At 32.7% G+C, this 22,630-nt stretch overlaps 1 protein-coding gene across 1 annotated transcript in view; it reads left to right on the top strand.

Annotated features, from left to right (window-relative positions):
* The window catches only part of LOC131528732 (WD repeat-containing protein 7), a 124,867-nt gene that overhangs the window by 3,221 nt on the left and 99,016 nt on the right, over positions 1-22,630 (top strand). The window contains 9 exon segments of the mRNA XM_058758059.1: positions 1,053-1,129; positions 1,263-1,382; positions 1,458-1,603; positions 2,951-3,053; positions 7,052-7,199; positions 10,135-10,383; positions 11,503-11,723; positions 14,105-14,300; positions 17,107-17,321. Coding sequence (XP_058614042.1) covers positions 1,053-1,129; positions 1,263-1,382; positions 1,458-1,603; positions 2,951-3,053; positions 7,052-7,199; positions 10,135-10,383; positions 11,503-11,723; positions 14,105-14,300; positions 17,107-17,321 — 1,475 coding nt within the window.

The raw sequence follows: 22,630 nt of genomic DNA, 5'->3' as shown, positions 1-22,630 counted from the left end.
AACAATAATTTCATCTCATTTTATAACAAGAAAGGGGAATGTGTACAGATAATGTACTCGGTGAAGTTCTAAAAGTAAAAAATTAAAAATATTTTGGTCTTAAATGTCATTAAATTTCAAACTGCCAAAAAAACTAAAATAAACATCATTGCACACTTTTAAGCTACTAGCAAATGGCCATAATATTAAAATCTGCCAACTAAATTCCTTAAATTACAAATTAAAAAATACATTTACAAATTTAAATTAAATTTTAAATTAAAAAATGCCCTATTTACAATTCATTTACTTTATTAAGAAATACATAAATAAAAAGAATGTGATTCTTTTTTTTTTTTTTTAAATATGTATTGTATACTTAAAATGTTTTAAATAATAGTGCAAATTCAGTTTTGGTGCCCATAGATGTTAAATATCTATATTGAAAGTAACACACAGTTTCACAATTGCCAATAAAATAATTTCTCACTTGAAAGCTACTAGCAAAAATTAAATTATACTAGCTAAATTAATTAAATTACAAATTAAAAAATTTAATTGATTTTTAATTAAAAATGCCTTATTTAGAGTGTATTTATATGTAAATAATAATGAAATAATGAAAGAGAATGTGATTTATTATTATTATTATTATTATTATTGCACTTGCAAGCTACTATCTAATGGGCAAAAAATTTAAATCTTCAAAAAATACAAAAACTTAAATTACACATTTTAAATATATGATTTTGAAATTTACAAAATATATTTATATGTAAATATAAATAGAAAAAAAAGACAGAATGTGATTTTATTTATTTGGTTTTACTTACTTTATATTCAGCAATTAAATAATTCTTACAACACTGAGAAACTACTAGTTAATGGCCACAAAATTAAAATCTACCAACAAAATTACTTAAATTACACATTTAAAATCCATACAAGTATAATAGTTTTGGTGTCCGTTGAGAATAACCAGCAATAATCCTGTAACTACAGTCCATAATGACTCCTCTATCTGGAGGTTTTTCACCATTTAAAGTGTGTGTGTGTGTGTGTGTGTGTTTCAGAGGACACAGTGGTGGCCGTGTCTGTCACTGGGATTCTTAAGGTGTGGCTCATCACCGCTGACATCAGCAGGATGCAGGTGAACAGTTCAACTCAACCGTACTTGTCAATAAACACATGTTCTGCACAGAAACCCCATTTAGATGGACAGAATGTGTGTGTCATACAGTGTGTCCTGCTGGAGAATGAAAGACTGTGTGTGTTTCCCGCAGGATCTGGACCCTGTGTTTGAGGAAGAGTCGAAGCCCATCTACTGTCAGGGCTGCCAGAGCATCTCGTTCTGCACGTTCACACAGCTCTCGCTGCTGGTGGTGTGTTCGAAGTACTGGAGGGTGAGTTTGTGCGATTATGAGGTTGTGATGTTGTGCTTCACTTCATGGTTTGAGTTATACTGACCTGTGCTGCAGGTGTTTGATGCGGGTGATTTCTCTCTGCTGTGCTCGGTCCCGAGCGAGAACAATCAGTCGTGGGTCGGAGGAGAATTCATCGCTGCTGATAAAGTCATAATCTGGACTGAAGATGGTTGCAGCTACATTTACAAACTACCGGCCAGGTAATGCAACAACACAACAGCTATTACAGCTGCACAATTAATCAAAATAAATCCTGATATGGCTTAGTGCAATTATTAAATTGCAAAAGATGTAATCTAAATAAATATGTTTTTCTAAGAGAAGCACAGCTCTGTGTTTGTTTGCATGCATGCAGCTCATGATTCAGTTTTTTTCAGTGTTGTTTCACAGTAAATGCTGCTCCACACAAAATTGAGTTTGGGTCACTTATAACGTGCATTTACAAAATGCAGCATGTACAGAATGCAACATGGCCAACCATCTTCCAAAGCTTTTTAAAAACCCTTACAATTTTTAAATAAATTTTAAATAACATTTATCATCAGAAAAATTTGCAATTACATTTTTTTTACTTGGATTGTGCAGCACACACAAATAAGCACACAAACTACCAAGAAATATCCACATACCTAATAACAGCAGACTAATAATAAAGAGTCTGTGATTTTTATTAATGCATTATGTATTTTATATGTAAATTTCATTTAAATGTAACAATATATAATGAAAATATGCACTTATTGTATATGACTTTTAGATATAAATATAACTTAGTAAAGAGAATGTGTTTTTATTCATTTGCTTTATATGTAAATTATGGCTGTGCAATTAATCGAAGTTTCGATTTTGGCCTCCAACGATTATGAAAATACAATAATCGAGATAAAATGATTATTGCACTACATTACGCCCACTTTCCTGCAGTGCGCTTCGTTCCTCCATAAAAGCCCAATTTCACATGCAAATCAGTAAAATCATGTAACGTGACTTTTGCAAAATGGGACTTACTTGATTTATTGAAGTATATTAGATTTATTCATGTTTTTAAAAGTGTGAAAGAGAGCTTGCTCTGCTCAGAGACGAACAGAACACAGACATATAAAGTTATCTTTTAGCTCAAGGTGCGCGCCTAAACGGTCAAATGCAGGCAAAAATGTGTTAAAATGTGGCACTTAGTGATTATTCACGTAAAACCCTCGTCAGTTATGTAATAAATGAACGTAAAGAGTTGAGAATAGAAGTACACGTGTAACGGTAAATTGGATCCGTGCGGCTCTTAAAGTGACAGCGGGGTATATTCCTGCTGCGACTGTGTGCTGAAAGGGTTAGTTCACCCAAAAATGAAAGTTAGCCTGTGATTTACTCACCCTCGAGGCATCCTAGGTGTATATGACTTTCTTCTTTCATATGGGCTGATGCCGATATTTACATTTAAAGCCATTATCGGCCGATTCCGATATCGGTCCGATAATATTGTGCATCCCCAGTCAGATCTACAGCTAAAAACTGTTAAACTTCTACTACTAATCAGTCTGTGTGTGTTTCAGCTGTCTCCCAGCGAGTGAACACTTCCGCAGCAATGTGGGGAAAAAGACGGAGGGTTCGATCCCTCCTCTGGTGTACAGCATAGCGGACCGCACCGACAAACAGGTCAGATACATACACACATGAGGAAGCAGAGTGTGTGTAAACAACTGTATACTCACTCGTACTTTACAAACATGTCTTCAGATTCAGTCAGATGTAGAAACTGGACATTATAGGTGTCTTGAGAGAATCAAAAGTACAAGTTATTACGTTGTAATGCAAGTTTACGAAGACAAACCTTTTCATTTAATAACATCACTGATGAATCAGGAACATGAATTAAGAATGTAAATAGCATCAGTTTTGATTTCATGTGACTTTAAAGAGTAGTTAATCTTCGAGCCAATCATAGAGCATTAAATGTCCTGTGTGTTTAAGTTCAGTTTCTTTATAAAATAGTGCTGTTCAAAGGTTTGAGGTTGGTGAGATTAATGTTTTTGAAAGAAGCCTCTTCTGCTCACCAAGGCTGCATTTATTTGATGAAAAATACAGTAAAAACAGTAAAATAGTGAAATATTTTTACAATTTAAAATAGCTGTTTTCTATGTGAATATATATTAAAATGTAATTTATTTCTGTGATCAAAGCTTGAATTTTCAGCATTATTACTCCAGTCTTCAGTGTCACGTGATTCTTCAGAAATCATTCTAATATTCTGATTTGCTGCTAAAGTTGAAGGAATAGCTTATCAGTGGTGACTGTCAAGTTAATGTCCATATGGCAGAAATGTACAGTAAAATTCGTGCAGTTAGTTAATGATGTGTAATCAAACAGACGGTGAACACTATTTACTGCAATGATTATATGTTGCGATTAAACTTATAGCGAAATCTGGTAGTTTTGTATGTTAAATTATAGCCCCAAACTTTTGAACAGTGGTTTATGTTTTTAGTTTGTGTTCTGTCTGTGTTTTGTTCTCGTCAGTCAGCTCCTGTGTATGTTCGTGTGTTATCTGTGCCGTGTTTGATTTCTTTATGATTTGCTCTCTGTCTGTTGTTGCCCCGGCCCAGCTGGAGGAGGGGTGGGAGGGGCAGTGTGTTGTGGTGCATCTTCCTGACAGCGCTTGTGATCCAGAGCTCTACACTCCTGAATTGCAATACATCCAGCGGCCTCTAGAGGCACCAGTAAGCCCAACTGACAGCGAGACGCAGGGGCGAGGAAGCTCTCGACGCATAATAATATCACACAATATGCAAGATTTCATTTTGGCATTATCTATTTTATTTTGACATTTGTAAAAATAAGTAATTGCACATATTTTGCATGTGTGAATATGATTGGATGTCTTGAGAGCTTCCTGTGGAGTTCCTGCCTCTCTTTTGCTGTCTGTCTAAGAGTCACTCACTGATTCGCTAAATCTCATGCTCCTCCCACTAAAAACGACCAATCATTGACTTCCCTCATTGGTCTTCACATGGTGTGAAGATGCATGCAAAGTCCCAGAGCTTCTTTACAGTCGCTTCAGCTTGTTTTAGACAGATGCATTTAATTAAAAGGTGCGTATTTGGTCTTGATGGAAGCCCGTTTCCACCACTGAATAAAAAAATTAAAAAACGTAATTGACTTTGACATTTTTCTCGCAGTTGTGAGTTTTTATTTCACAATTCTGAATTTTTTTTTCTCAGAACTGCATGAAATAAACATGTAATTCTGACTTTTCTTGCAATTGTGAGTTTATATTTATAATTCTGAATTTTGTTTCCCTCAGAATTGAGAGAGATAAACTTAAAATTGCAAAAAATAAAAATAAAGAAACTCACAATTCTGGCACCTTTTTCTCACAATTGTGTATTTATATCTTACAATTCTAAATTTATTCTCACAATTCAGACTTTTTTTAACAGAATTGCGAGTTTACATCTCAATTCTGACTGTATAGCTCGCAGATGCTTGTTACAAAGTCAGAATTGCGAGATATAAACATGCAATTGTGAGAAAAAAGGTCAGAACTGAGTTTATTCTAACAATTCTGACTTTTTTTTTTCTCACATTTCTGAATTTTTTCCCTTAGAATTGTGAGTTTATAAACAATTTAACACACAGTTGTGACTTTATATTACTCAATTCTGACTTTTCAACCTCGCAAATCTGAGAAATTTGCCAAAATTTATCGCAATTGCGGAAAAAAAATTCTGACAATTTCTCAGAATTGTAACTTTATATCACTTAATTCTAACTTTATAACTTGCATTTCTAAATTAAAAGTCAGATTTTCAAGATGTAAACTCAAAATTGTGAGAAAACAGTCACAATTACCTTTTTCATTTTTTTATTCAATGGCAGAAACGGGCTTTTATAGGTCTTTAAGGTCTGAAATGTAATATTAGAGTTATATGAAGTGTGTCGCTCTATGGTTGTCTTCAGCTGATCTTTTTGTGTGTTTTTTTGGGTGTGTGTTCAGCATGTTTTAACGTGTGGGTTTGGACGTGTGTGTCGTGAGTGTGTGTTTATCAATGAAAGCTCAATGGTGGAACTTTGCACTGTTCTCAATACAGGATATAGCTTTGAAAATTCAAAGGATATACATCAGTTATTATATGATGCATTGATCAATTTAAAATGGTCATTTCCACTTCAATTCATACCACTTCAGACATATGACATGGTAAAACACAAAGAGGAATTTTACATTAAAACATCTTTTATGAACGAATGTAAAATCTCTTAAAAATTGCAGTTTTTCACACCAGAATAATTCGCACCTAATTGTGAATTTTTATCAGTCTTTTTATATTATTATTGCTTTTAGCATACTTTTTGTGACCATGCATATATCACAGTGTATGAGTGATAATGTATGTTTAGCTTAATGATTTAGAGTATTTCAACAACGGTACTGATTTTCCAGTGTTTTAAAAATGTGTTGCTTATAAAACAACAGAAAACAAAGCAAACAATTTAATTTATATAATGTAAAATCGGAGGTAGGGATTTTATTTGATGGATCTTTTCACACTTTTAAGTAATTTATATGATGGATTAAATGATTAAATCTTTTAGATGACACAAAACCCCAAATATGATCATCCGAGGGACCTAAAATTTATAAGGCAACTGTGTATTTTCATGTATAAAGATCAATTTATATTGTGAAAAATTAATATTATATTTGAAAACATTTTATTTGTGTTCATTTATATCATGTTTCTACCCACAATAGAATGGTATTATTTAGTTTTATATATTAAATGTATTATTTATTTGTTTATTTTATTCTCATTCTTAGTATTAATTATTTTCATTCATTTATTTTGATACATTTTTTATTATTCATGTTTTATTCTATTCTTATCCATTTTGATCTGTTTGTTCACTTTTAATTTATTCTAATCTATTTTTATTTTTATTATTTATGCATTTTAGTCAGTTTTTCATTTATTGTCATCTATTTATTTAAATCTGTTATTTACTTATTTAAATGAACTTTATATAATTTATACATTTCAACCTAATTATTATTACTTATTTGAATCATTTTTTAAAATATTTTAATAAATGAATTTATTTTACTTGATTTTTTAAAATGTACTTCAATCCATTTATTTGTTTTAATCTACTTTTTAATATTTAATCTGTTTTATAATTAATTTTTATCTCATGATTTATGCATTTTCATCTATTTTATTTATTTATTTATTTATTCATTATAATTTTTTATTTTTTTTTATTTTTTTAGTGGTTCTCAAAACTTTTCCACAGACCCCCTGTCACTCCCTTATGGGCCCCTGGGGGTCCCCAAACCCAAGTTTGAAGAACGCTAGCTTTAAATCAACTGTAACTCATTGTGGTGAAAAACCAACTCCATTCTGTGCCCATTTTCCGTCAGTATGTCCGTATCATCACTGAAATGGCTGATGTCCCTGTTCCTCAGCCATGATCCTGCATGAGCTGATGATTTCTCTGATGAAGCTCATGTCTAACAGCTTCCATGCACACATCGCTCAGAGTTCAGCAGCGGCTCATAGATGCTTCAGCGGTCAGATGAATGCCAGCAGACTCAGGTTGATGCTCTGTCTGGAGCTCTGGATGTTTGCAGATGTTGATGTTTCTGTCTCCTGCAGCTCCTGATTTGTCCGCCTGTGACACACTTCTTCTTCGGACGGAGAGAACCGTTCCACAAACTCCTGATCCAGGGCGACTCTGCGGGGAGACTGACGGTGTGGAGCATCCCAGAAACATCGCCCTTACAGCCGCTGTCCTCCGCCGCAGGTACACCGCTCTCTACAACACTCGCGTTTACTCGGGTAAAACTGTATTCAACATACATTAAAAAAAAAATTCTAATTATTTTGTAAATTTAATATTTAAAAAACATTTTTTTTTAATAAACTTAATATTATGCTATTATGCTTACACATTACAAAAAATAAACATGAGAACATATTTTTTAACTGATTCAAAAAATCTAATTATTTTATAAACTGAATAGTATACTTCACACGTATAATATAGAATGATATAGAATAGTATACTTTTTCACACAAAAAAAGAAAAAACGTATTAAAAAACATGAAAAAATATTTTTTATAAACTGAAAATTGTACTTCTCACACATTACAAAAAATAAGCATGAGAAATTGTTTTTTAAGATTTGCATCTAACTTTAAAATATTTTTTACATTTTTTCTCAAATTGAATATTATAATACAGTATTGTAACTTTTTATTTTTTATTTTTTTACAAGCTCTGAATATTAAAAACAATGTAACTATTTTTTCAACTTTTATCACAAACTGATTATTATATTTTCACAATTTTTTTGCATAAACTGAATAATTTAAACAATATAACTATTTAAAAAAAAATACAAATGGAATATTGTAAATATCAATGTAACCATTTTTAAACAGTATTGTAACTTTTTTTTTTTTTTAATTTTTTTTACTTTTTGAACAAATTGTGAATATTTTAAACAAAATCACAAATTGGATATTATAAATGGTATTGTATTTTGCCTTTTTCATAAACTATAAATTTTAGAACCACCAATGTAACTATTTTTTAAAAACTTGAATATTATATTTTTCACAACCGGAATGTTATAAAATTAGTATTATAAATATATATATTTATTTTTTTTCACAAATGATGAATATTGAATATTACATATAGTATTGTAATTATTTTTAAACATTTTTTAATAAACTGAATGTTATAAAAAGTATTGCATCTAATCTTTATTTTATTTGAAGCCATTTTCACAAACTGAATATTAAGAATAATATTGTAACTTTTTTTAACATTTGTTTTCACAAACTCTGAATATAAACAGTGCTGTAACTATTTTATTTTATTTTTTTACATTTTCACAAACTGCATATCATAAACAGTAATGTAACACTTTTTTCAACATTTGTATAAAAAAAACAAAAACAAAAAACATTTTCAACAGAAACAGTGTGGTTTCCTGAAGTTAGCAACACCATTTCTCTTGCGTCATTATTTTGACCGAGTTAAACATGCTTATAATGAGGTCGCATGAAAAAAGGAAGATCAAGTAATAACGCTGAAGCATAATAATCTTTGAAATTCAGTTAATCATGGTGGCATCCAAAGTACTATTTCCCAAAAGCATTAGGCAGTATTCATTATAACCTATGCATGATGCACTATGCTAGTATTCAGTAGCAAACAGCTGTTGATTTGTTCACTGTGACTCTGGTTGCTTAAAGGGGTCCTATTATGCTCTCGTACAAAGTCTTGATTTTGTTTTAGGGTGTACTAGAACATGCTCTCATGCTTGGTGGTTCGAAAATCGCATTATTTTTCACATAATTTACATTATTACAACACCTCTCTCCCTAGCCTGACACAAACGGCTCGATTAGTTCCGGGTTTGATGAAGGCCTGCCTTCCGAAAAACGAAATGTGTTGTGATTGGTTAGCTGTTCCAATGCTTTGTGATTGGCGAACAGCTTAGACGGTGTTTCAGTACTGCCCCGCCCCTTTCCAAAACAGCAAGTTCGTCAATATTGCCATATCAATTCAGACCTCCAGAATATTGAACAAGAGGATTGTGCAGAACCTTTGCATGCACGGATATTGCAAGACATATTAAAGTGGTAGTGTTATTGTTGTTTTATTTTGGGCTAAATCCCGTTTTAGATAGGATGTCAACAACCGCTTAAAAATAACTGCATTGACTATGTACAGATAAGTGCAACGGTAGTATGTTTATTGTTCTTTAATTCTAACATTATAACATGAATTTACACAGATTTACACTATTTGTGGTGGCATATATATGCAAATTAATTCTCTGCCAGCGGGAGGCGCTGTTGGAGTGGTATAGATCGAGGTTTCCCCGGTAACGCTGTACACAAACGCTGCTTTATCAGACATTACATGCAGGATGAAATGTAAATGACATCCAAAATTTTCCTTAAGAAATACAGTGATATAAAAACACCCGCACCGGGTTTTGATTTTGAAACGTGCAGTGCTCAACCAAGCGTTCTCTCCACCCGCCAACCATTCGAACTTCCGTAGGCGGGATTTATTTTAATGATATTCTAATGGACTGCTTTGTGACATCACAAACACCGGAAATCAACTTTGTAGTCCAAACGAGCCATTCGTTGTAGTTCTTGAAAAGGGATTTTTTAAAAACGAAATATCTCCCTTTGGAGTGGACTTTGAGATTTGTAACTTTGTAGATCTTTTTATGCCCAAACATACACACTACACACTGACTAAAAGTGAAAAAGCATAATAGGACCCCTTTAACTGCATCTGAAAGCCTCTTGCATCAGTACAGTGTTGCCCTCTGCTGTGTGCGTTCAGTCCTGCATTATACACACTGACCTCTTGTGTCCGCTTGTAGTATTACAGATACTGACTCCTGCGTGCATTGCAATAGATCAGGGGTGTCAAACTCAGTTCCTGGAGGGCCGCAGCCCTGCAGAGTTTAGTTCCAACCCTGCTCCAACACTCAAACCATGTAGTTTTCAAATAAGCCTGAAGGATCTGATTAGCTGGATCAGATGTGGGTTTAATTAGGGTTGCATCTAAACTCTGCAGGGCTCTGGCCCTCCAGGAACTGAGTTTGACAGCCCTGCAATAGAGAGTTCTCAAACAGCACAGAAACACATTTATGTCCTGCTGTATGTTCATAACACGCTTTTCTCTCTGTCTCCTCCTCCAGAGCTGCAGGTGTCGGCCAGCATCAGTCTGCAGGAGGCCTTTGATAAGTTAATGCCGTCTCCGGCCGGCATCATTGACCAGCTGAGCGTCCTGCCCGGCTCTAGCGAGCCCATTAAGGTGACAGCGAGCGTGTATATCCCGTCTCAGGGCCGACTGGTGTGTGGACGAGAAGACGGCAGCATCGTGCTCGTTCCTGCCACACAGACGGCCATCGTTCAGCTGCTGCAGGGAGAACACATGCTGCGCAGGGGTGAGACAGTCTTATTGCTATTAGTATTTCATAATAATGTTATATATTATTTGTAACAAATTTTAAGTTTGAATATAAATATATATGTTTTTATTATTATTTTTATATATAAACATGCTTATTATTTATCATATTTATTTACAATAATAATAATTATAATTATTATTATAGTTCAATTTTATATTAATATTAAGTGTCATTATAATATTTAATATTGAATATATTTATTTTTAAATATTATATTTTAGTATTATATTAATGTTGCATTCATTATATTTTCCTTATATTTTATTACTAAAATTATCTGCAACAATCTGCAACAATTATCTGCAATACATAAATGTTTATATTTATTATTTAAATTTATTATTATTTGCTTTTCTCAAGGATTAGCATACTATTATTGCTACTATTATTATTACGAATATATTTTATAATAATATATGCATTATATTATTATTAGTATTGTCATATATTATTAATATTATATTAATTTTGTATTTATTTATAAATATATTTTTATTTATTATTATTATTATTATTATTATTATTACTATTAACAGTATTATCTGCAACAGTGGTTTCTAGAGGATTATATAAGAACATGACAATAACCATTTTTTGTTTTGTTTTACATTGCTCTCTCAGACAGTATTTAGCACACTAGTATAGCTTTTAATACTACTATTAAATTATTATATATTTTTAATATGATATATATATATATATATATATATATATATATATATATATATATATATATATATATATTCTATTAATATTAGTAATATTGTATTATTAATATATGAAATAATATATAGAATATATATTCTATAATATAATTATTAGTAGGGTATTGTTATATATGATTAATATTATTTTATTAACATATATGTGTTGTATGTATGAATATATATGTTACTAAACATATATATATTTTAAAATATTATTATTATTATTATTATTACTACTACTACTACTACTACAGTATTCTGCAGCAGTATTTTCTTGATTTTTTTGATGCCACTGCTCCACATTCCCATAACAACATGCTAACAATAACAGCACATTTCTGAGTGTTTTTCCTTCATTTGGAATGATCTGTGTGTGCGTGTGTAGGCTGGCCTCCTCATCGCACTCTCAGAGGTCACAGGCACAAGGTGACGTGTCTGCTGTACCCACACCAGGTCTCTCCGCGCTACGATCAGCGCTCGCTGGTGTCTGGCGGCGTCGACTTCTCCGTCATCATCTGGGACATTTTCACCGGAGAGATGAAGCACATCTTCTGCGTTCACGGAGGAGAAATCACACAGCTGATCGTGCCTCCGGAAAACTGCAGCGTAAGCTACCTCAACACACGCATTAAACATAGATGTACCATAAGACTGTATAATAGCTTTCAACATTCAGTGGGCGGGGCTTCTTGGTCCAGATATTCCCTCTGATTGGTCAAGTGTGATGGTTTCTCATGACACTCCATCAAACCTCAAGAACATCAGCTGTCAAACACACGTGTCTTTTTTCTTCTGGAGTAGTCTGAAGGTGTAGGAGAAGTGAGGTTGTTGCTCTACGAGACCCAGGAATCTATATTCAGTCATTATTTGCTCTGTAGTTCCACCCTGAACTCACTAGCATCACAACGGTGAGTTTTGCACCGGTAAATAAACAGCGCTCACGTTTTCTTCACTGTTCTTAAAGGTTCCTCTCCAGACATTGAAAAGTTCATCCGGCTCTCGACGGCCGCAGAATTTCTAATCTCTGGGTCTCACCTCGGTGACCAATTAGACACAGACGCTCCGCACTAAATGTCAGACGAAGAGGCCAAAACGCAATCAAAAGAAACGGCCACGCTGTTGTCATGGAAACGCTCCGAGTTTCCCTCCTTAAGTCCTGCTTGACCTTTGCTGCAGGATTTGTTGTGTAAGACAGACCCTGAGTGACCTTACGTCAAGTTTAATTTGATTCGCACTGATATCATTTCCACTTTCATTGTTGGCAGCTTTTGACTTTTCTGTTGTGTTTTTTCGATGTTGTTGGCATTTGGCGATTTTTATTCAGTGTGAATAAAGCGAGACAGAATCGATTGAGACTGAGAGACCGTTTGGGGTTTTAATTTTTACCACGAATGAAAGTCGTGCATTTTGACCCTTAAATAAACAGCTGATGTAACTTAATAGCTCTGAAAGAAACTTTATTAGACTTTTGAATAGATAACTTTTTTTTTTTAAAAATATGTAATAGTTTTTTTATTTAATTTTTTTTTTTACAAGAAAACACTATTTCAGTCTTTCTACTTAAAAATTTCATTTTTAATTCAATGTCTTGCTTGTCATTTCATTATCTGTGAAATTTACTAACAATCTCTGAGTGAAAATTCTGAATCCTGCACTTTTTTCAGTGCAGAGTAAAGCGTTTAAAATATTGTTTTAATATTAATTAGACCCATCATTCTTGACCAATTAAAGACCACATTTGAGCTGCAAGGCCCCGCCCATTCTCACATCCCTCAGTTTCATATTAGTTGTCATCATATTTTATGCTAATTCTATTCAAAAAAAATTCTACAAATGATAAATAAAATAAATTAGCTGGTGTGTGACTAAAACATTTCTATTTCTCTTGTTTTGTGCATTTCATCTCTGCTCTAGCATGTTTAATAATCTCATTTTATTTTATTTTATTTAAACCTGTGTATTCTGAATTTATTTCTGTGACGCAGCGCTGAATTTTCAGCATCATTACTCCAGTCTTCAGTGTCACATGATCCTTCAGAAATCATTCTAATATGCTGATTTATAATCGTTGTTGGAAACCATTGTGCTGCTTCATATTTTTTTGTGACCTGTGATATTTTTTTTAGGATTCTCTGATTAATAAAAAGTTAAAAAGAACAGCATATATTTAAAAAAAATTTTTTATACAATGCTATTCAAAAGTTTGGGGTCGGTACAATTTTTTTCTTTTCTTTTTTTTAAGAAATTAATACTTTTATTCAGGAGGGATGTGTTAAATTAATAAAAAGTCATAGTAAAGACTTACACTGTTTTCATTTCTATTTTGAACAAATGCTGCTCTTTTTAACTTTGCATTCATCAAAGAATGAAAGAAAAACGTATCACAGTTTCCAAAAAACAATATGAAGCAGCACAACAGTTTAAAAACTGATAATAAATCACCATATTAGAATGATTTCTGAAGGATCATGTGACATTGAAGACTGGAGTAATGATGCTGAAAATACAGTGCTGCATCACGGAAATAAATTCTATTTTAAAGTATATTAAAATAGGAAACTGATATTAGAAATTACAATAAGATTTCACAATATTACGTTTTTTTTTCTGTATTTTTGATCGAATAAATACAGCCTTGATGAGCAGAAGAAACTCCGTTAAAACCATTAAAAATATTACTGATCCCAAACTTTTGAACGGCAGTTTATATATAAATATACACACTTGTTAACAGAAAGCATACCCCCCTGTTGTATTGTTTAGTATTGTTTGTTTTTTGTTTTTGTTGGTTTGTTTGCTCTCGTGTCTTTTTGATGCAAAAAATGTTTTCTTACAAAATGTTCCATAAAAAAAAAAATATATATATATAATATTCTTGACCAATCAGAAACAGCACCTGCATTGCTAAGCCCCGCCCTCTCTGCACTGCTTGTCCTTGTATTTTGGGATAATATTCTGAGTGTGTAATTATTCTGGTGGTGTTTCAGACGCGTGTGCAGCACTGCGTGTGTTCGGTGGCCAGCGATCACTCCGTCGGTCTGCTGAGTCTGAGGGAGAGGAAGTGCATCATGCTGGCATCCAGACATCTCTTCCCCATCCAGGTCATCAAGTGGAGGCCGTGTGATGATTATCTGGTGGTGGGCTGCTCCGACGGGTCTGTCTACGTCTGGCAGATGGACACAGGTGAGCCTAGGCTCGGAGGTCAAAGGTCAGAGGTCACGCTCATGGTTGCCTAGCAATGATGCCTCTTGGTTTACTAATATTGAATACAGGTAATGTGTGTATATATTGGCTATTTTCCAGATTTCATCAGATTTATAATGTCTTGTTGATTTGAACTCGTGTTTTGTAGGGCTGTGTATCACCAGCAAAGATACGATACGTATCACGATACAGGACTGCATCATCTTTATATTGCTGATAGGTTATCATTGCACAAATCAACACACTCTCTACATTTAAAAAATAAATTATTTTATTATTACAAAAGTTCTAAACTAATGTGCTGTCTTCACTGTATCTAACGCACACGTTTAGTCACTCAAACAGATCTCGTTGTGCGCGCACAGACATTGTTTTTAGCGCTGCCCCGCAATTTTATCAATAAAATAGCTTAATCGCTGAAGAGCTACATTATCTTTCTCAACAAGGAGCTGGTAACATCATCGTTTCTAAAGCAATTAATGCCACGGCTTCACTGTTAATAGAGAAACACGGCAAAACGGTGGTAATTCATACATAGCCTCTCTCTCTCTCTCCCTCTCTCTCTCTCTCTCTTAAGTGAACACTTGATGAATTACACTTTTCTGAGAATCAAATATTGAAGTGGAGAGAGCGCGCGTACACACGGTTGCCAGGTTGACAAAAAACAAATAACACACTTAGTAGATATTTCTGTAGCTCTGTTTTTGGGATTATGTCTCTTTATATCAGGCAACCCCGGTTGTGTTCCTCTGCGGCCAGATTAAACCTTGTTGTAGCCTATATATTAAGCTCTATTCATTATTTTTTAGAAACCTTGCACTTTTCTACTCCATTTTAAACGTTGTTCTTGTATGCTTAAGCGTGAGCCACTGCTGCGCACGTGCCTTGATATCGATACAGAGATAGCTGTGGCCTATCAATATTCGTATTGTCACATCTCTGTGACGATACATCGTTGTATCGAACACAGCACTAGTGTTTTGTAATGTGAAGCTGTTGTCAAACCTAGAGTTATTCATTTATCCATGATTAGAGATTTTGTACATTTATTTTATATTGGTTGCTACTGGATTTAAAAAAAAAAAAAAAGTGTAATTAGTAAATTAAAAAATTAAAAATAAAATAAATATATATAATTTAAATGTATTTATTTTTTAAATTAATTATTTATTTATTTTAATGATTGTTTTTAGTGTTTAGAATTTGTAATTTATATAGACAAAATAGTATACAATTTTTGTCTGTCATAACATTTGTCAGCCATAATATAAATTTACATAAAATAATAATTAGTTATTGATATTAGCCAGAATTGTAAAATTGTGTGTTTCTAATTATTAATAATCTGATCTTTTTTTGTCCATCAAGTTCTACATTGCAGTAAAATGTCTTTCAATTGTACAATAATAATTCACTGGATTATACAAAAATATATATGACCACATTTAATATATATGTAAAATAAGAAGTGTTAATTTTATGGCATCATTAATATACTATTATATAGTCGTTATTAATATAAAAATATGATGAAGTGCCTTTCATTAAGTAAAATATTTAGTTCACAGGATTATTTATATATGGACTATACATGTAATATAAGACACAAGTGTAATACTATTTTATAGTATTTATTAATATTTTCATTTTCACTTGTTTTCTATTTTTCTCATCTAATTTTTATATTGGTAACACTTTACAATAAGGTTCAATAGTTAACATTAGTTAATATGAACTAAGCATGACCAATACTTCTACAGCATTTATTAATCTTAGTTAATGCTAATTTCAGCATTTACTAATGCATTATTAAAATCACAAGTTGTGTTTGTTAACATTAGTTAATGCGCTGTGAGCTAACATGAACTAACAATGAATGATTGTATTGTTATTAACTAACATTAACAAAGATGGATAAATACTGTAATACATGTATTGTTGATTGTTTGTTCATGTTAGTTGATACATTAAAGGTGGGTTAAGTGATTTATGGTAGCCAATGTTGATATTTGATATTTGAAATCACCAAAACAAACACGCCCCTACTGCAGCTTTAACAAATGACACCTTATTATAAAGTATTAACTTTATATTTTATTTGAGTTTTTTTTTTTTTTTCAAATTACCAAAAAAGATCTTTAATAGTTTTAGTTAACAATAGCAACACTGTATAAATCATATTTGGAATTGAATTAAGGTTTTGGTCATATGGGTGATGGTGAGTGTGGGAGGAAGTATATTTTGAGGAGGATATTTGCCTAATAATCATTTATTACCCACTCTGTATGTCTGCATCCCATTAGAGACACGACTGAATCTCTGTCTCTCTCTCCTGCTGCATTAGACACATTAGTGTTTTATGTGTCCACTTACAGCCGGGTATTATGGGAGCTGAGTAGAAGAGGAAACACACACACTCTCTCATAAGCTGCATCAGTGTTTGATGAGTGTAATGGGTTTGTCTGGTGGTGAACACACAGATACAGAGACTGATGCATGCATAGACAGACCAGTGTTGTTTTAATATCATTAATATACTATTGTAGTTTGTATTAATATTTTGAATTAGATTTTATTTTTATATATTCCCTTTATATATTTTTTGGTTTTATTTTATTTAGCTTTTAATTATATTTACTTCAGTTTTAGTTTTTGGAATTCTAGTACTTTTAGCTGTTTTTGTCATTTTGAAAAAATGTATATGTAATTTTTTAGTAATTTTCATTTCAGTTTTAGTTGTTTTAGTACTTTAACATATATTAAATGAAAATTACAACTTTTTTAGGAGCGCTGGACCGCTGTGTGATGGGAATAACGGCGGTGGAGATTCTGAACGCATGTGACGAGGTTGTTCCCGCGGCTCTGGACTCCCTCAATCACCCCGCGGTGAACCTGAAGCAGGCCATGACCCGCCGCAGTCTGGCTGCACTCAAGAACATGGCCCAACACAAGCTGCAGACGCTCGCCACCAACCTGCTCGCGGCCGACAATGCCGACAAGGTGAGATGCCCTCAAAACCATTCAAAACCATCAACACCGAGCCAGGATTGAGATATTAAGAGGATATGATAGCAGTCAGATGTTACAATAAACACTCGCCCCGCCCCCAGATTCTTCTGATTGGTCCAGTGTTTTTAAACTGAGGTGGATGTTTTATACTGCACTTAAAAACTATTGTAGCGTGTCATTTCTGTCTCACTTGAGAGAATTGCAGATGTAAATGAATGATTTATTAAAGTCCCCCTATTTTGGGTAATGAAGGTTCATATTGTGGTTTTGGGAGTCCCCAACAACAGGTTGACATGCATGCAAGGTCAAAAAAACACTTTAATTTTCTTATACTATGCATTTATTTTTACCTTATTTGCTCAACGACTCCCAAAGGATTCGCTCAATGATTCATTTTTCCAAACCCCTTCTTTGCGTGACGCTAATCTGCGGTGATTGGTCAATTTCATTTAAAGAAGTGTTTGTAAGCTTTTAATGCTCCAAAAGCGGCACCTAGCGGCAAAGAATGAATTTGCATTTTCATTCAGACCAATGCGAAAATTTTCCCGGGTCTGCGTGCGCAACAATGGGCGGGCGATATGCTAATGTTTCATGTTGACGTCAACATGAAACGGCTTGGGATTCGTTTTAAAAACAACTCGTTTCAATGATTCAGAGTCGACTCTTTCTTTTGAGAGACAATAACTTTATACACGGTGCACTTTCAGATTTAAAACTTTGCAGGATGTTTTCATTCAGTTAGAGCTGTGTCACACACTGCGTGAAAGGTAGTTTTCAAAAATCCATAATAGGGGCACTTTAAGTTAATATTTTTCACAATGTTGTGATGAAAATCACTTGGTCAGACAGCTTTTTAATGATATTTCTATTAAACTTTTAATTATATTTATTTCAGATTTAATTTTGGTACTTAAACTTTTTTTTTATTATATTTTCGCTTATTTTAGTATTATTTATATATTATTTAAAATAATCTTGTTTTAGTATTCATATAGATAGTATTTAGTAATATTTCGAATCCGCATTTAATTTTATATTTTCAGTTTTAATAGTACTTTAAGTTTTAGTAGTTTTATGTGATTGTCATTTTATTAGTTTTTATTTAATATTTCTACTTAGATTTAGATTATAATATTTCAGTTTTAGTACTTTTGTATGTTTATTTTGTTTATTTTGGTATTTATATACTATTAAAATAATGTTATTGGAGTATTGTTTATATGCTATTTAGTAACCTTTTGAATTAGCTTTTAATTTTGTATTTTCAGCTTTGGTTTAATTTAAGTTTTAGTAGTTTTATGTACTTTTGTCATTTTTAATTAGTTTAATTTTTTTCAATATTTTTTATTTATTATTTCCAAATATTTAATTACATTTATTTGCGAGTTAGTGTCAGTAATTTTAGTACTTAAATGTATTTATTTTATTTTATTTTTTATTTAGGTTTAAGTTTTTGATGTAATATGTATATTTTACTTTGCTATTTCAGCATTATTTCATTTAATATAAAAGATTTCTAATAGTTTTAGTTAACAGTAAAAGCACTGGTCTGGTATTTAGTGTTGTCCACTTATGCTCAGACCATCCGTTTCAGACGTTAATACCTGATGTAAATAGGGTGTTACTGATGTGTGTGTGTGTGTTTGTGAGTGATTATTGTTCTCTTGCTGGCTCTCTATTGGACTCACACACACCCAGCTGAGCTAATGATACATAACCACCAGCAATCAGACCTCAGACCCGTCTGTCTGTGTGTCCGTCTTCATCTGTATGGCTGCTTGTATTCATACAGTCTCTGTGTTCATGCATATAATTAATAGTGTGCTCTCCTGACCGTCCTTGAGCTGCGTGATTTCTACACGGGTCTGTGTGTTAATGCATTTGTGAAAGAGAGTGTTTGTTTTACGTGTGTGTGTGTGTATTGATTTAGTAATGAGCTGCTGGTGTGTTTGTATCATCGACACACTCTTGTCCGCTGGCGTTTATTTTACTGCACGCTTGTAAAAACGCTTCTCTTGCTCGGCATACTAACACTGTCTCTGCGTCTGCATTCAGAGCCGCCCAGTGTTTGTGTGTGAGATTGAGGTTTTGTTCTGGTTTGTTTGAATATAGACAGACGTCTCGGTGGGAGTTTGAATTATTTTGATGGTGTTTTTGTGTAATTGAATCGTCCTCTGGTATGTGTTTGTTGAGTTTGAATCCATTTATATTTCAGGCCATTAGCTGTTCTTCTGGTGTGTGTGTGTGTTTTCTTTATTTTTACACACATATTGTGCCTGTGATTGAATTCTCAGTTGTTATTGACGGTTAAATGTGATTTGGGTTTTTGGCCACCCAGATGTTTCTGCATCCCCCACATGAAAATGTGGAATATTTTGAGGGGAAATATAAATATAAATATAAATATATATATATATATATATATATATATATATATATATATATATATATATATATATATATATATATATATATATATATATATATATATATATATATATATATATATATATATAGAAAAGATTTGTTGTGTTGCAAAAATGAGTACACCCTCCTGAAAATTACTAAAAAAAAAAAAGACTGTGTATAGGTTTAAGGCTATTTTTGATCAACAGGTAAGTATATTGAACCAAATCTTTTAAAGACAAGTAATTTCATGTCAATTAAAAGTGTTAGCGACTTAATGCTGGCAGCAGTGGAACCACTCGGGAGAGAACTGCCAGGTGACGTATTTCTTAGCATAAAAGAGGACACACTTATTTTAAGTGTGAAAATATAGCAGAAGTAGCACCGGCATTCAAAAACAATGGACTTGTGACAAGGCTCCTGAAATAATCAGGTCTTCACTTTTAAGTTTTCATTTAGTGATGATGAGTGAATTTTTGCTAGAAAAAGAGCAGGAGAAATAACATGCAAGTGTCTCAGAGCCGGCAAATGCTATGAAAAGAGTGACACTTTATCTCTCAGAGTATGACGCAGCCTGCAGAAGTGACATGCATGCTTGTTGTCACCACTAGAATTACCTACTGCAGCCAAAGCAAAATATGGACCTCTCCCAAGGTCCATATTTACAAAATAGAGACTTCTGGGAATCCATACTCTGGTCTCAAGAGACCAAATCAATCATTTCGGGTCCAAAAGCATCCAAAATGTTCTGGTGTTGCTAGAGGAGTACAGTGAGAAGTGCTCGGTAGTAATTAGGGATGAGTGAGTGGTGAAGGTGTGAGGGAGTTGTGCTTTATCAACGCTGTCATGAATTCACACACTACTGTGTGATGGAATACAAAAAACTTGAAACAGAAGATGCTACCCTCCTCTCATTCCCTGCATTAGTGGGCATTTTTTCAGCATGACAATGTAGATATTCATTCTCCCAAGGTGAAAATCCTTCAGTGGACATGTATTTCACTCAATCTTAGCGCTCTTGAGCAGCTGTGGGGGATTCAGTAGAGATGAGCCAAGTAAAACTCCCCATTGAAGACCAGAGGATTTAAGGAGATCGTCCTCCAGGAGTTAAACAGGACTGATGTGAAAATTTGTCATGAACTTACACTCAGTTAACTTAAAGTTCTGGAGGACATACTAAGTACTAGAATATTATACATTTGCTGAATTAAATCTAGGGTGTACTCATTTCTGCAGTCCTTCATTTAAAGTTCTTCATTTCTTACAGAAAATATTGGCATATATTTTGTTGTTTTTATTAAGTATATGTTTAATACATATCAATTTTGCCATCTTTCCATGAATTATATTAGTGATCATTAAGAAAATACATCTTTTATATTTATTCAGAGGGGGTGTACTCATTTATGCTGTGCACTGTATATTTCTCTCTCTATATAATATTGAATTATTTTTTATATTATTATTTATTAGAATATTATTCTACATTTATATATTCATGGTGACATCATTGCATTTTAATTTTTGTTTTTGAGGAACTGAAAGCAAAATTTATGTAATTGAAGTAGTTTTTATATTATATATTATAATTTTAATATTAAAAATATTTTTATTATATAACTTAATATTTATTTATATTTATTAATTTTAATTTTAAAGTTTTAGTCATTTTTATGTCTTATTTCTTGTTTTCTTAAACTACGAAAATTAGAAATGTTGCATTGGCAACTAACTAAAAATAAGTTTATAATTGTTTTTATATTTTATTTTCTGTTAATATTTATTCATTTCAAATAACAAAAATATATTTTTCAGTGAATTTTATATATATACATACGAATATATATATATATATATATATATATATATATATATAGGCACTGATATTTATATGCATGTAAAGTATATAATTTATTATATTATTATCATATTTATGTGCAAGTTTCTTAGAATTTGTGGCATTAGTTTTTATGAACATAATGTACATTGTGCACATAATGTACATTTTCCACCAAAGTCTCCTTACTGTAATACAAGATACTAATGAAAATCATCCTGTCAGGACAAAATGGGTCTTATTTTCTTTCTCTCTTTTTTTTTTTTTAGAATAAATTTAACATTTGGAAGTGCGTCCTGTTATTATGAAACTGTATTGTGTGCTGACAAACATATAACAGATGTACCTTACAGTTTAAATCATACATTCTTTCTGACATGACAGTAATGCGTATCTTCTCAGCAGATCCCTTCCTTTATGTACTCATTTATTCACTCTTATTTCTATATTTTGGCTAATTTGTTAATATTTCCCTATGTCTGTAATATAGTACTCAGGGTCTGCATATCCGCTCATACGGACATATGAGAGCAGAAATGTCACACAGTCCAGCTGTGTTCGACATACTGTGATGAAATGAAAGGCATTAATCCTAACCTTGCTATAAAGTAATGTTCTGTCTTTGTTTAGCAGCGGTGGTGTCCTCTAGAGGGCAGTGTGTCTCCATCCCGGCTCTGTTTTCATAGGATTGCTGACAGTGGGGTGACAACTGTGCTAAATGCAAATAATAAAATACCAAAAATGTCATTGATGTCAAAAGTCATGCATGCAGTCGGATTCATCTTTGATCATTTGGCTAAAACTACAATTACATCCATGCTTTTGACAGACGATTTCATCCAAAGTGACATGCATTGCGTGTTATTAGTTCATGCAATCGAACCCATGACTTTGGCATTGCTAAATGTACTTTACTCTTTGAGGTATAGGAGTGATAAATAATAATAATAATAATAACAACAATAATAATGTTTGTGTTTGGCTGGTAAATGTATTGTTTATGCATTTGTCAAATAATCAGTATTCTTATTCAGTCTATGGTAGTACATTTTTCACT

The sequence above is a fragment of the Onychostoma macrolepis genome, chromosome 21 (assembly GCF_012432095.1).
Source record: "Onychostoma macrolepis isolate SWU-2019 chromosome 21, ASM1243209v1, whole genome shotgun sequence".
NCBI classification, from domain to species: Eukaryota; Metazoa; Chordata; class Actinopteri; order Cypriniformes; family Cyprinidae; genus Onychostoma; species Onychostoma macrolepis.
Note: the sequence above shows the minus strand (reverse complement) of the source record. Positions and strands in the feature narration are given on the sequence as shown.